Raw genomic sequence first — 14,575 nt, forward strand, 5'->3', positions numbered from 1 at the left:
ACAGACCACTAGCTGTATGCAGTTAAAGTAGAAAACAACGACAGCAACAAGAAAACCATACGTTTGAAAATTTCAAAACATACTTACAAATAACACATTCTTAAAAAGAAAAATCACAGTATTAAACTGAAACAGGTGAGAATTTTTTTTTTAAGAATACTAGTATAAATTACTTTTGTCATTGAAGTTAAAAGCTTAAGTGGACTATTTTTTAGAAATGCATAATTTATTAATTAAAACTGACTCAAAAAGTAACTGAAAAGCTGAGAAAACCTATAACCATAAAGCAGTATTGATTCAGTAGTTTGAAAATCTGCTAGCAACAAAAATCATCTAGACCCATGTGGTTTTTACAGATGAATTTTGCCAAATGTTCGAATAAACAAGTAATCCTAATCCTACACAGAAGATCTAGAGAGTAGAAAAAGAGGGAATATTCCCCCAACTCATTTATGTACTTAGTATAACCTTGTTACCAATACCAGACAGATAGTATGAAAATAGGAAACAGTGACCTAACTTAGATGCAAAGATACTAGAAACACGAAGCCAGCAATTTAATAACAGTAAATATGCCATGACCAAGACAGTCTATCCCTGGGATGCAAAGATTTTCACCTTTAGAAAAGCCATTTATCTAGTTTGGACTCCTTTAATTGATTAAAGAAGGAGAAATCATCTACATATATACAGAAAACAAATTGGTAAATTTCAGTGGAGATTCATACAATGACTGGAAAGTACTGTTCTTAGTTTGATAAAAGTATATCTTTCAAAAACTGGAGCAAACATTATACATATGATATTTATTATCTTCGAGATATTTACTTTAAAATCAGGAATGAGAGGGGTACCCTCTCTATAACTTCTAGACAGCATTTTAATGGAGGGTACTAACCAGTGAAGATAGGAAAAAGAAAGAAATTGTATAAAGATTGGAAAAGAAAGCATTGTAGACTATATGATTTTGTAGAATATTCAAGTAACTTTACAGACAAATTATTAAAAATGTACATTTTTTCGAAGTTCAAGATCAACAAAAATGGATATAACATCAACATAAAAGAATCAATTTTGTTCCTATAAGCCAGAGATCAGCAAACTTCCTCTGTAAAGGGCCAGACAGTAAATATTTTAGACTTTTGCCTGATACCTGCAGTCTCTCATATATTCTTCTGCTGTCGTGCCCTTCCCTAAAAATTGTAAGTACTACAAAAGGCGCCATAAACAACAAAAGAGAGTCTGGGAAGAGATATTGGCAAAATACATGATTTAAATAGCTTTGTTATTCAGAATATATAACGTCTACAAATCAATAAAAAAAAAAAATACCAGACAACGTAATAGAAAAAAATCAGATACAGAATATAAACAGATAACTTACAGAAGAGGAAGCCCAGTAACTAATAAGCACATGAAACATATTCATTCTCCCTAAGTAATCGGGAAAAGTAAAATTAAAACAGTAAGAGAACAATTTATACTCATCAGATTTGCAGGTGTTAAGAAGTTGAATAATACCAAGTTGAATAATACCAAGTGTAGACAAATATGAGGGCAAAGGGAAGACTGATACATTGCTGAGAGTATAAATTGGCATAGCTGTTTTCAGAGACAAATTTGTAATATCTACTAAAGTTGAATGTGTGAATATCCAAGGACTCAGCAGTTTTACTCCTAGATATTAACTCCTCGAGAAAGTCTTATATATGTGCACAAGGAGACGAGATGCATGAGAGAATATTTATTGCAGCATTGTTTGTAATAAGGAGCTTGGCAACACAATAAATGTTAATTGGTAGAGTAGGCCAATCCACTGTGGTTGATTCTTTTACTGTAATACCTTTGTAAGAGTTAGAATGAATGAATTTGAGCTTAATGTATCATGGATAAATGGATAATCTTTGAAAACAAAATATAAATTCTAAAATATATATAAAATAACATAGTTTAAGGATAAATATGTAGCTAAACTATAAAAACTGCATGGAAAAGGTAAATGCAAAATTCATTACCCTTACAGAAGGGTGGGGAAGAAGGGGAATGATGAAAGGAAAAGTTTAAAGGGGCTTCAACTGAATCTTTAATCTTCTATTTTTCAAAAATCTGAAGGAATGTTGCAAAATATTAAGATTTGACAAAAGTAACTAGATGGGTTTTGATTACATTATACCTTCTACGTGCTTGAAATATTTCCTAATAAATGTGGAATGTTTTAAAAATGTAATTCTATATCCATGATCTATCTGTATGAAGTAAAATGTTATTTTTTTTTTTAAAAGAAATTGTTTGAATCATATTGTTTCTTCATATTGCCTTTTTCATACACTTTTAGTTGCTTCATGTACATGAGATCTTCCTTGATTGTCACTACAATTGGGAACTGGTAATCTGGTGCATCTCGTTAACACTTTTTCTCCTAAGATTTGTTACCCTTGGATCAGAAACAAGTAAAAAATATAGCAATACCTCAATATTACTTACTGAACAGGTGAGAATGCATGTTTATTATGTTATAAATTAATGTCTATAGTCTACATATTAAACTAAAATGTTTACATTTACTTCAATTTTTAAAAAATTTATTTATTTATTTATTTTTGTCTGTGTTGGGTTTTTGTTGCCGCGCGCGGGGTTTTTCTAGTTGCAGTGAGTGGGGGCTATTCTTTGTTGTGGTGTGCAGGCTTCTCGTTGCGGTGGCTTCTCTTGTTGCGGAACACAGGCTCTAGGCGCGTGGAGCTTCAGTAGTTGTGGCACGTGGGCTCAGTGGTTGTGGCTCGCGGGCTCTAGAGCGCAGGCTCAGTAGTTGTGGTGCACGGGCTTAGTTGCTCCGCGGCATGTAGGATCTTCCCGGACCAGGGATCGAACCCATGTCCCCAGCATTAGCAGGCGGATTCTTATCCACTGCACCACCAGGGAAGTCCCATACTTACTTTAAAATTTTCAGGAACCTATGTTATTAGATTAAGACTGTTTGTGTTATAGAGCAAAACTTGAAATTTGATAGGGCACAAGCCTTTCTTCAGTGTTTCTGCCTTGATGCAGACTTCAAGTCTAATCTACTGTTTTTATGTCGCATATTCATTTGATAAGAAGGAAGTAGCATTTGTAGAAATGATGGATTTTAAACCATTAGTGGGGTATGTTTGCTTTGCAGTGTAGCAGAGCCATATTTGAATAAGCATAAACTTTCATTCAATAGAAAGTATAAAGGATAGTAATTTTGATGCTTAACATTATTTTGAATGAATTTGTTTAAACGTTTTCCTTATCATTTCATAGGAATTATTTAAACAAACTTATTTCTAGTGAACTTATTGAGTAATTTTGTCAGGGATAGTTTGATTTTTAAAAATTGGTAACCATGTCAGACCAAGTCAATTAGAGGGAAAGGGGAAAGTAGCAAACAAACCAATTGATTTACTTACTCCAGTTATTATTTATTCTCAGGGTTGATTGGACTCTGTGACTAAGGTGTTTTGCATTTTAAATAATGACATCCAGTTTTCCTTCTTTCAGCTTTTAGTTACATTTGAAAAGTTTAAATAACAGTTATTATTTTCTTATTATAAACTAATATGTTCACTGTAGGAAATTTGGAATATACGGTTAAGTATGAAGAAGAATATTAAAGTCACCTATGATCTCAATAATGGCCAGAGAACTACTACTACTATTTTAGCAGATATCTCTAAATTCCTTTTAAAAACAAAGTATTTGTTGTAATTTTAAGTATATTTAATTATTTATTCTTTTTCAATAAAAGATAAACCTCTACTTGAAAATGGAGAAGAAACCTAACAAAAAGGAGGAACTGACACTAGTGAATAATGTTTTAAAACTGGCTACTAAACTGCTAAAGGTAAAAACGAAATTGAAAATGGACATGATGTAGAAAATGCTGCTCTAACATTATATCTTAGTTTTTTGTTTGTATATCCTACTTGGTGTTTGGTTTTCATGATTATCGAAACTGTTTTCCAAATTATTTTTGAGCACATTCATGCAATATACATTTTATTTCTCATTGAAAAACTAATCAAAGTAATCCAAATCAGTGCATTTTGAAATTTTATTCACTTTTGAAATTTTAAGACTTTTAATAATGTTTAGAATATTGTAGAGGTTGGCATCTTTGGAAATTTTTGCATCCTAGAACTTAAAATAGATTTTAAAAAAGAAGATTTGATGTTAATTTGCAAATTTTTTTCATTTTGTATTTCTCAGAACAGTCTTCTGCTTGCTCTGCCTGAGTTGGTTTAAAAAGTAGTTATACATAATCATTATAATAAATAGGTATCACCAATAAATATTTAAATTTTCAAAGCATTTTGGTAACAATCAAAAAGAATATAATTTCAGTATATCTGATCTCCGGAGGTAATTTAATAAAGTATCTTTATCACTGCTTTGCAATGTTAGTAATGCTTTTTCTTCTTAAAAGGAAAATATTTTTTTTTAAATCTCAGTGTCTGTAACAAATTGAATGTAATTCTTAAAGTTGTTTTTAAGTGTTCATAGAATGGTATGAAATTAGTTGTGTCTCAGTGCTATGGTTAATTCTTCAGTCAGTTCTTCAGTCTTAAAATGCATTAAGTGGGTATAGATTGCGCATCACAGTATAAGGCATTGAAAGAGTTCAGAAGAGGTGGGTGGGTTTTTTGATAAGTAAATATTGAGTATCTTGATAGTGTAGGCACTATGCTAGACGGGAGGAGGCTATAAAGATGACACTTGTGAGTAGCTTCAATTGCAAAGTAGAAAGAAATATAAGAATAAGTAAAATACAAAGCACAACAGTCTTCTAGTCAGAACCTGGGACTTAATATATAGGTTGCGTCTTCTCTCTCACTTTTCACAGCCAAGAAATTCTCGGGCCCATTGACGCAACCTCTCAAAATCTTCCAGTTCGTCCCCTCTTCCCTCTCAGTACTGCTCTAAGTCAGACCCTCATCGTATCTCACTTGAGCTTTCGGTACACTGAGCTCTTAGTGTGTTCCTCCTTCTGGTCTCGCTGCTCTCTAATCCGTATTTCTCACACGCACATCTGATATACTACTCCCCCAATTAAATTCCTTTAGTGCCAGTCTTTAGGCACAGTTTGCCCAAAGAATGACCCTTACCTAAGTAGTATGTAAGGTACGTCTTCCCTTGCGCAACCTGTAGTAATTCAAAGGTGCCGTGTTCTCGTGTGTCTTAGGGAATACCCGCTTTCCCCCCATGCACTAAGCTTCAGGAGCACCTTCCTCTATGGCCCTCTGTCTTTTATGCATATCTCTTTTGTGGACTCTTGTAGTTGAATTATTTATTTGCATGTCTATTAGACTGCAAAGTCCTTCAGCATGGGGACTGAATCTTAACTTCCCAGAGTCTAGCACAGTGCCTGGCACATATAGAACGTTAAATGTTTGAATCAGTCACTTAATTAATGAATCCATGTATTTGAAAATTGTTTCAAGGGGGAGTTTTTACTATATGTATTAATATTGGCTGATAATTTGGCTAACTAAATTTCTAAATCTTCTGCAAAAAGACATTGTTCTCTTTCAGTTTCTATTCTTATAATAAAAAATATTCTTTAACCTTGTACCTACTAGATTGATACTTTAGTAGTCATTCATTTGGGACAGAAATTGGAGTTACAAATTTAGGTTACAGAGTTCTTTTAAATGAAAGTCATTTTCTCCTAAGAAAACCTAAAAGTATATTTACTTATTTCAAGTTCAACCAAGTTTATTCTTTCTAAAACTATCATAATTTGTAACTTTTTTTTGAAACAGTGTTTCTAAAAATTCTCTTTGCATATTGTTCTGAATTAATTTAACTGATAATTCTTAATGAATCTGGGCTCATGGTTTTTTCCTCTTTTGCTAGGAATTGGACAGTCCCTTTAGATTATATGGGCTTACAATGAATCCACTGCTTTATAACATCACCCAGGTTGTCATCCTGTCAGCTGTTTCTGGTGTTATCAGTGACTTACTTGGATTTAATTTAAAGGTAATAGCCTGCAGGTATTTTTTAAATTTCTTAATGCCTTATTACATTTTTGTGACATTTATTTTACCCCAGCACTCTTGAGATCTCACATGTACAGTAAGGGAGTCATTTTGATTATATTGTATAATATTAAGTATTAATTAAATAATTTCACATTTAATTTCAAAGAATGATAAATATTCTTGGTTTATAATACGGATGGAACTCCTAATTTGGAACAGTATTCATTACAAATGGGACTCTTGTATAGGATAAGTGGAAGTATTTAATTTTACTCATCTATAATCTGAATCTAATTTAGGTGATAAAAAAGAAAAAAAAGAGCCCTATTTCTGGTTTTGGCCATAAGTTATATTATTTATCTATATAGCAATGCATACATCCTCCAACATGTGCAAAGCTGCTAGTGAGTAAGGTGTAGTATATTCATATTAACAAGTAGTATATGTATATTGCCACTTCCTAGTAAAAAAAAAAAGCAAGAGAAATCTGATTTTCACGTTTTTATTTGTTTAAGGTGAATTCTTCTTGAAAATAAAAGGATAAAAGAATTTAAAATAGTAGAACCTACACTTGTTTATGAATGAAATTTAGATAAAAACAGTATTATGCGATATAATTTAATAACTTGCAATATCAAAACCGGCTCTGATGGTCACTATTTCTATTATTTTTTCACTAGCTTTGGAAGATTAAATCATGACAATTCAGAGAAAAGAAGATGTAGCCTCTTTTCCAGAATAAGAGTACCAACTAAGCTGCCTGAAAGCAGTCACTGACTCTTTGCTTCAGGAGTCTCAGCTGGGAAATTGAAGTGTTTACATCAGACTGTCCTGTGCAATTCTTATATTTATTTCACTTGTTCACTGTTTTTTACATTTATTTTAGTCTTTATATTTTATTTTTAGCTTTGATGTACTTACTTGTTGAAAGGGTGATAAAACTGATATCCAGATACTTGAGATCCTGGTAATTGCTCATAAATAATGACAAAATAGCAAATCGTGAGAAGAGAAGCCATTGCTAAGCACTGTTTCTCCGTCAATGCCGTGACTTGCCTTACTTGAGGAAAACTTCTTTAACTTTATAACCTAGCATTGGACTCAGCTAAACACATAAAGCATTTTCTTCAGTAAATCAAGATCCAGTCAGGGTTTCTTTTGAATTATTTTGGAACAATGCCAGGATCTAAACTGATTAAGCTGCAGTTTAAATAAGCACCCTTCAGTATTAATATATATGGTATTACACAACAGGTCAACAAGTGCTCTTTGATGATAAAACTCTTAATAGAGCAATAATTGTAAATGGTTACCATACTGTTAAGATATTTTGATAAAAATTAACTAGTAATAATTGTATTTATTTGAAACACTGGGCTGTTTGCACAGCTCCAACTGTGCATGCTCAAAATGTGCACTTTTTAAAATTGTTACTTTTAATGCGTATCTTTATATGGGATATGTTATAGTGTACTAGGGCATGATATGGTATCCTTTTGAGTGAGGTATATGCTCATCTCACAAGTGAAGTGCCTACTGATATTACTGAAGTACATTATGTTTACTCAAGTAAAATAAATTTCTCCCTATGGTACACTATAGTATATGCTATTCATACCACACTCAAATGAACAACTTAAGAATAAGGTTAAGAACCAGTTAAATATTCTTCTGATTGTTAGTTGTAAAACTGTATCTGAATTTTCAGGAAAAATAGCTATAGCTTGCAAATTCTACCTTCTAAACTTAGTCTGGTACATCTGCCCCCTCAACCCCCAATTATATAAGGGCTATTTTAGATGCTTTTAACCTAGAAAGTTAACCCCCTCCCCCCTAAATGATTTGCCAAGTTTCCAAATGAGAACTTATCCTGTTGGCATGTTAGGTAAATAGGGCGAATATGATGGTATCTTACATTGGGCCTTGATTTTAAGTTGTTATGTTTGTACAATCAGGAAATTTTAGGAGTTATGTGAAACATGAAATGTTTTAGCAAACTTTTTTTTAAAACTGGGTATCTAGTTTCTAAAACAAAGAATTTATTTGAGACAGTCTAGAATTTTCTTGGTGCAAGGTGTATCATGTTGAATATCCTCACATTTTTTACCATGTTTTCGGGAATTTAAAATAATTAATTGTAAATTATTTATTTGATTGGTGCAGTTCTAATCCCCAAATCATAATTTTAAGATCAGGAATGTGTAGAGAACAGAGCCATATGGTAATATCACTTTGCTCTCACCATTCCTTTTGATCAGCCTCAATTCAGCCATTGTGTAGTATATTTTCTTTATGTAGAAAACAACAAAAGTATTTTGTTTTATTTGCCTGTGTTCTAATATGTTTAATAATGACCAAAGTGCATTCTGAGTTTTTTCAAGGAATGTATTACTGGAGCTTTAAGAACATACTTATTTTCTCCTGTGAAAAATTAGGCTTTCTCTGATATGTTTCTTCTTCCTCTATTGTCTAATGTTGAGGTTGTTTCTAGGAATTATATTTTATAAACTTTTTCAGAATAAGGTACATACCTATACAGAACTTAACATTTTGCACAGAATATATCGAATATATTTTGAGAAAAAAAAAGTACAGCATGAGTTCTGTTAGGAATAAAAATGAAACTATTGTATCTCACAGAAAAACTTATTTCAGAATGGAAATATTTTTGAGAAAAGTAGCTGAGTAAACTGATTTAGGAAGATGCTTGGTTTTGATTGAAGTTCATTTAACTTAGAGTTGGGAGTTGATTTATTGAGTACAGTGTACCGCTCAACAACGTATTAATATGTTGAATTATGTCACTAATGTGGGCAGCAGTAGAATACTGAAAGGAAAAAGTTGTCATTTTAAGTAATTTCAGAACATTAATGGAACTGTTTTCAAAGCAGAAAAATTGACATTGCTGCCTTTTAAGAATACAATGAATTTAAGAAATTGAAAGAAATTGTAACATATCACATAATATAGAAAAGGCAGTTCGAAGATAGAATTGTGGCAGATGTTGTGTGTTAACTGTTGTTTCTTTGCCACACATGTCGTATTTGAAAGTTTGAACAGCAAGTTTAAAATAAAACATTCTATGACTGACAGTATTAAACTAGAAGTGTTTTCTTTTTTTCTAATTTTCAAGTCATGCACATTTCTATGGTAATTTTATATTTACTGTAGCGTAAACTTTAGGTATAACTGTTAGATTTGAGAGGAGTGGGGAATACATTTTTAAAAACTTTCCAACATTTCAGTTTTTGTTGATTCTCAGAACATGAAAGAAGAATATGTGCGCAGGCTTTTCATCACCCAAATGCTATGACATCATTAATGTTTGTTTGCTTGTTTGTTTGTATTTAAAAACAGAAAACTGGCTGTAGCCTGGGATATTAAAATAAATTGCCAGAAGGATAGTGGTGTTTTTAATCAAGTGATTTTGCACGTGAATTCAGCGCGAGAGATTATGGCCAATAATAACATGGGTAAGCATTCTAATATTTCTGTTACGTGATTGGTACAAGTGTTCATAGGACTTAATCAGGGACTGTTAATTCAAGTGCACTTTCCAACTTACTTTCAGCTTAGAATTGGCTCTCTTAATGAGTCTCCCTTACAAATAGAGCAATATGACTTGCATCTCTTCAATTTGCTGTATCACTTAGAGCACTAATTCTCAACCTTTTTTCTACCAAGCCTTTAAGAAAGATTCCACAAATGCTTATCAATAGCACTGGCTCCCCACAGTGCTTACTTTGTGAGGAGTAGGCTGTGGATCTAGGATGTCGTATAGGTATACTTTCAAAAAAGTATTCCCTAAGTGACTTTGAAAATTTGTTCCACCTATGATTCCTCACCACCTTGAGAATTGCTGTCTTAAGATCAGGAATTTTAGAGAGTGTAAATTCCATGAGAATGTAACTACATTCACCACTGTTTTCCCAGCACATAAAATAGTGCCTAATCTCAGTCTATTTACTGAATGAATGAAAGAATGAATGACGACTTGAGTCAAATACAACCCAGACACCACCTAGTCCAAAGTCCTCATTTTACTAGATAAAAAAACTGAGGCCACAAAAGAGGTTAAAAAGCTTGCCTAAGGTTCCACGACTAGGACCCACACTCCTTTATTCCCTTTGAAGGTGTGTTCTGTAACAGCACCTCTGTACCTCTTGACGGATCAAAATAATTAAAACATAGAAAAATATTCTGGAGAGAACAAAGATATTTTTAAATCAGTCCATATTTGTAGTAAGGTCATATATAAACTACTAAGCTTTTGGCAATAGGAGAAAGTCAGAATTCATTTGACAGCTCCCTATTCAGCTCTCTGCAGTGTAACCTCTTGGAAAGAACACATGCTTAGGAGTCAAACTTGTTTTACATTTTTGGGCAAATTACTTAACCTCTGTGAACTTTGGTTTTCTCAGCTGTAACTTACTCACAGTTATACCTATTTTACAGGACTATTAGGAAGATTAATAAGATAACATATGTAAAGCACCTGGCACTGGAACTGACATGTATTGGGTGTGAAGAAAGATTGGTTCTCTTCCCCTTCCAAATAAGTAATGGCCTAGGACAATTAACAAAAATTTGCAAGCTAAAGCATTCATATTACATAAGATATCATAAGCATCCCTGCCAAATATGAGATATAACTAAGAATCATGCTTCATATAAATTATCATACATGAAGAATTCTTTTACAAGGAGTTGACGTTTAATTTCTTTTCTTCATAAGCAGGCATGCTAAAATGTGGAAGGGGAAGTGTTCTCATTCTTTTGTTTGCCTACACATTATATCCAATTATGAACGACTTTGCTGAATTCTCAGGTGCATATTCCATTCATATCTTTTCATTATTAGATCTCTGTCTCATGTATATGGTAGATTCCCTCACTGGTAACATCCTAGAGACTTTCTGTCTTTTACCTGGTCTCAACCCTTAACCTTAAGTTGTCTGCTCAACTTTGAGTTGCTGGAGAACATCTGACTTGACTTTCTGCAAATGGTGCTTATCAAGATATTACTGGAACTTCTGAGTCCTATATTTGGCAATGTTTTTTCTTTAATCAATCTTTTGTCTACTTGTGTGTTCCCTACAATGGTTCTTCCAAAGCTCCTTTGTTATCCTCAAGCTCCTAATCCCTCTCATCCTATAACTATAGGCATTTTATTCCTCTAACTTTACCAAAGAGATAAAAATCATCACGCGTGAATTCTTTTTCTCCCTTCTTCAGTTCTGTGAAAGAGATGTTGCTCTCTGAGGCCAGCTCTCCATCAGTGCTCAGGATTCTGTCCTTGCCCTCCTATAGAATATCTCCTCAGTTTTCCCCCTGTCATCATCTTCCGTCTTTCCTTTTCCAATTTTATGTTATAAACCATTTATATTTCAATGAGAGGTGCTTGAATCTAGAGTATGAAATTTGATGGTTGTAGATTGGATGGGACCACTGTATACTAGATGGCTCTGTGAGGGCTTGCTACACTCTCAGCCCTCGTCTGAACAAAGCAGGAAGTTGGTCAAGCTTGGTTGGATTATTTCACTTTTCTTTCTCAGCCACAGCTGAATGGGTCAGTAATTGGTGCCTGGCCCTAAAGCAGCCAGCCATTTTATAGGCCTTGAGGAATCCATGAAACCAGCTGGCACAAGAGCTTTGCCCTGTAGAGGCTTTGCATCCTTGACGGTGAGTTGCTGACCCAGTCAGAATCTCTGTTACTGCAAGTTTGAGTCAGGACAGAGTGTAAGCAGGAAGAGTTGCTAGAAAAGCAGAGGCCCAAAAGAAACCATGAATTAACAAAGCCCTAAAGCAGAGAGAAAGTAGTCATAGTGGAGAAGGGAGAAGAAACAAGCAGCAACTGCCCCAAACTGTCAAGAGGCAGAGAGACTGAGTGATAGCTTGGCCAGCTGTGCTGTTGGATCATTAGAGCTGGTCTCAGACTGTGGTAGCTTCATCTTGTGTCCTGAATTGTGAGTTCAGATGTCCCCATTTATCCCTATGATAAACTCATCACCTGCAGTAACCAAAGGATGACTGTCAGCCTGGACAAGCCTCATACATTTGGCTGGCTGTTTAATCTTAAGCCATTTTTCTTCCCTAATTGGCTCTCTCCCTGTATCTTTCTACTCCTATCTAAGTATAGTACTTGGCTATCTATGCTATCTACCCTTCCAACATATTTATGCCTCCTGTGTCTACAAAACAGTTAACAATCTCAGGACTAGAAGTTTTGCTTGTTCCCTCCTTTTTGTAATGTTATTCAATTCTGTGTTTTCAACAATGATCGAAATTAAAATTAGTGGCTTGCTTTTCTTTTTTGTCTTTTAAAATTAAATCTGACTCTTGTGCTAAATGTAATCATTTACTTTCTGTAGTTATTTAATAGTCTCCTTGACTGGTTTCTAAGAGTTTGGGGTTGTTTTTGTCAAATTCTCTTACAAGTTTTGATCAATTATTTATATATGGGAATTTCTGGTTTTCCTCACCTTGTACTAAGAGGTGTGCTTTAAAGCAAAATAGGCTTGTTGCCAAAGCCTATGACCAGTTTGCATCCCTTGGGATATACACCCAGTTTTGCAAATGCATTTACTTGATTTTGCCTGGAAATGCAGACTTTGAGCTGGCAGCTTTCCTGCCTTCTATTTATCCCCTTACTCTTGCTCTCAGCCAGAATTTACTGGGTCAGATTAGTGGTGCTGAAAGATTCTCATAATATGAATCTACTGTTTGGGGAAAGACCTTAGGGTAAGAGGTTAGTCTTGCAAATATGGGAAACAGACCAAGTACTTTTAAAATTGCAATTTTATTCAGTTTTTCTTTCATCCATTCTATGAATAGTATTTGAATATTACGTGCTAGGCACCGAGCTAGGTACTAGGGATATAGATATTAAAATATAGTCCCTCTTTTCCTTAAACCTGGAGGCAAGGAGGTGATAGTCATGCAAAAAACTTTTAGCTTGTGGAGGGTATGTGCTGTAATGGAGTTGCCAGTGTAAGTGTCACATGCAGGCAGTTTAGTATAGCTGGAGAAGATTATGTTTGTTGACAAGGGATGAAGATGATGCTAGCAGGTGACTTTGTGAAACCAAGGAATTTGAATTTTATCCTCAGAGATTAGGACTGCCTAGTACAGTTCTGGCATGTCATAGTTGCTTGGTATTCATACTAAACTAAGGTACCACATTCTTCACTTGGATACTTAGTGAACAGCTCCAGGCTGAGAATTAAGTTTTTTAACTTAAAATTTTAGTCCATGTTAAATCTATGCTAGAATTTTTATGTCATTAAAAAAACTGACACAGCACAAATTTGTATCTAAGAATATATAAAATTAAATTGACTTTGGTTTCTTTCTCCACGTTTGGATGATGTAGTTAATTTATAATTATTTGCAAAGTTAAATCTGTCTGTCTCTTTTTTTTTTTTTTTTTTAATTAACAGAGTAGCCCAAATCGTCTGCAGTATAAGGATCATGGGTTCTGGAATCAGGCAGAGCTGGGATTCTTTGCAGCATGTGTATGGCCTTGGGCAGGTTACTTAACCTCCCTAAGCCTCATCTGTAAAATGAGGTGGAGAGCTGCTGCTGGAGCCTAAAATGGTTCTTGTGAGTATAAAATTAGAGAACGTCTGTGTGATGGGCATGGACCTGGTCCACCACCCTCCTATGCAGCAAAACATCAATTTATTTGTCCTCAATCAAACTAAATCTGGCACTGAGCACCTACTCAGAATACTATCAAGAATTCAATATGTTATATTTGGAGGAGCCTCGCCTCCCTAGATTGACACAAAACCCAGGGGATTCAGCTACTACCTGGAAAAGATGGAAGAGGCCTGGTCCTTATTCTCTGGTGGTAGCTATCCCTCCATTCTGATGCCTCTGCCTGGCCAACGCTTCCTGTGTCTGTTGGGCATGGATGCTCCAGCCAGCTCAGAGATGCTCCCCACAGAGGTCCTCCCCCCACTGACCCCAGGCTCAGCTTCAGGATCCTCACCTCTGCTTCAAGGCCTCGGATATTAGTGCCCATCTCCTTCCACAGATGCCTCACAGCTGTGCTCCATTGCACATCTGCAGCCTGTCTGGGGGATGTGCCCCTCTCCCAGCAACCCTCACCCTCTCATTTTCCACCAGATGCTCTCAATCCACCAGACTTCCAAACCAAAGCCTGGCTGAGGAGTTGCCTTGTGGACCTTGAGAACTTCTGTTTTCAGCCCAGAAGCTCCAAAGGTAATGATACCCATGGAGGGGAGGGACTCAAGCTCAAAATAGAATTGTGCGGCTGTCTTCTTGGAATAGGGGAGGGAAAGACGTCACTCATTCTTTTGAGTCTCTTCCAGCAGCAAATATCCCAAATAATCCTGCCACTTAAGGAAAGTGCTTAGTTTGGTACCTGGTATGTAGACATCTCACAACTGTTAAATATTAGCATTATTATTTTTATTAGCATCCCTTTTGGATAAGAGGCAAGGATTCAGAGTGATCTCAGTAAATTAAAGAAATTATCCAACTGGAAAATGAACTAGAGGAACTGAAGCTGTCTAAAGAAAGAAATCTAAATCGTTAAAGGGATGAAA

General features: G+C 34.8%; 1 protein-coding gene and 1 long non-coding RNA gene across 4 annotated transcripts in view; both read left to right on the top strand.

Annotated features, from left to right (window-relative positions):
* Positions 1 to 9,110, top strand: part of PHTF2 (putative homeodomain transcription factor 2) — a 125,506-nt gene extending 116,396 nt beyond the window's left edge. For all 3 annotated transcript variants that reach the window (XM_068550446.1, XM_068550448.1, XM_068550447.1), the window contains 4 exons: positions 2,336 to 2,491; positions 3,767 to 3,862; positions 5,875 to 6,000; positions 6,683 to 9,110. In XM_068550446.1, the coding sequence (XP_068406547.1) occupies positions 2,336 to 2,491; positions 3,767 to 3,862; positions 5,875 to 6,000; positions 6,683 to 6,703 (399 nt within the window). In that variant the 3' untranslated portion in view covers positions 6,704 to 9,110. The remainder of the gene's footprint in view (positions 1 to 2,335; positions 2,492 to 3,766; positions 3,863 to 5,874; positions 6,001 to 6,682) is intronic.
* Positions 9,111 to 9,139: 29 nt separating this feature from the next.
* Positions 9,140 to 14,222, top strand: LOC137768821 (uncharacterized). Its single transcript, XR_011074815.1, has 3 exons — positions 9,140 to 9,475; positions 13,442 to 13,604; positions 14,133 to 14,222. It is a non-coding gene; the product is annotated as an uncharacterized lncRNA (long non-coding RNA).
* Positions 14,223 to 14,575: the final 353 nt, after the last annotated feature.

The sequence above is a fragment of the Eschrichtius robustus genome, chromosome 8 (genome assembly GCF_028021215.1).
Source record: "Eschrichtius robustus isolate mEscRob2 chromosome 8, mEscRob2.pri, whole genome shotgun sequence".
Classification (NCBI taxonomy): Eukaryota; Metazoa; Chordata; class Mammalia; order Artiodactyla; family Eschrichtiidae; genus Eschrichtius; species Eschrichtius robustus.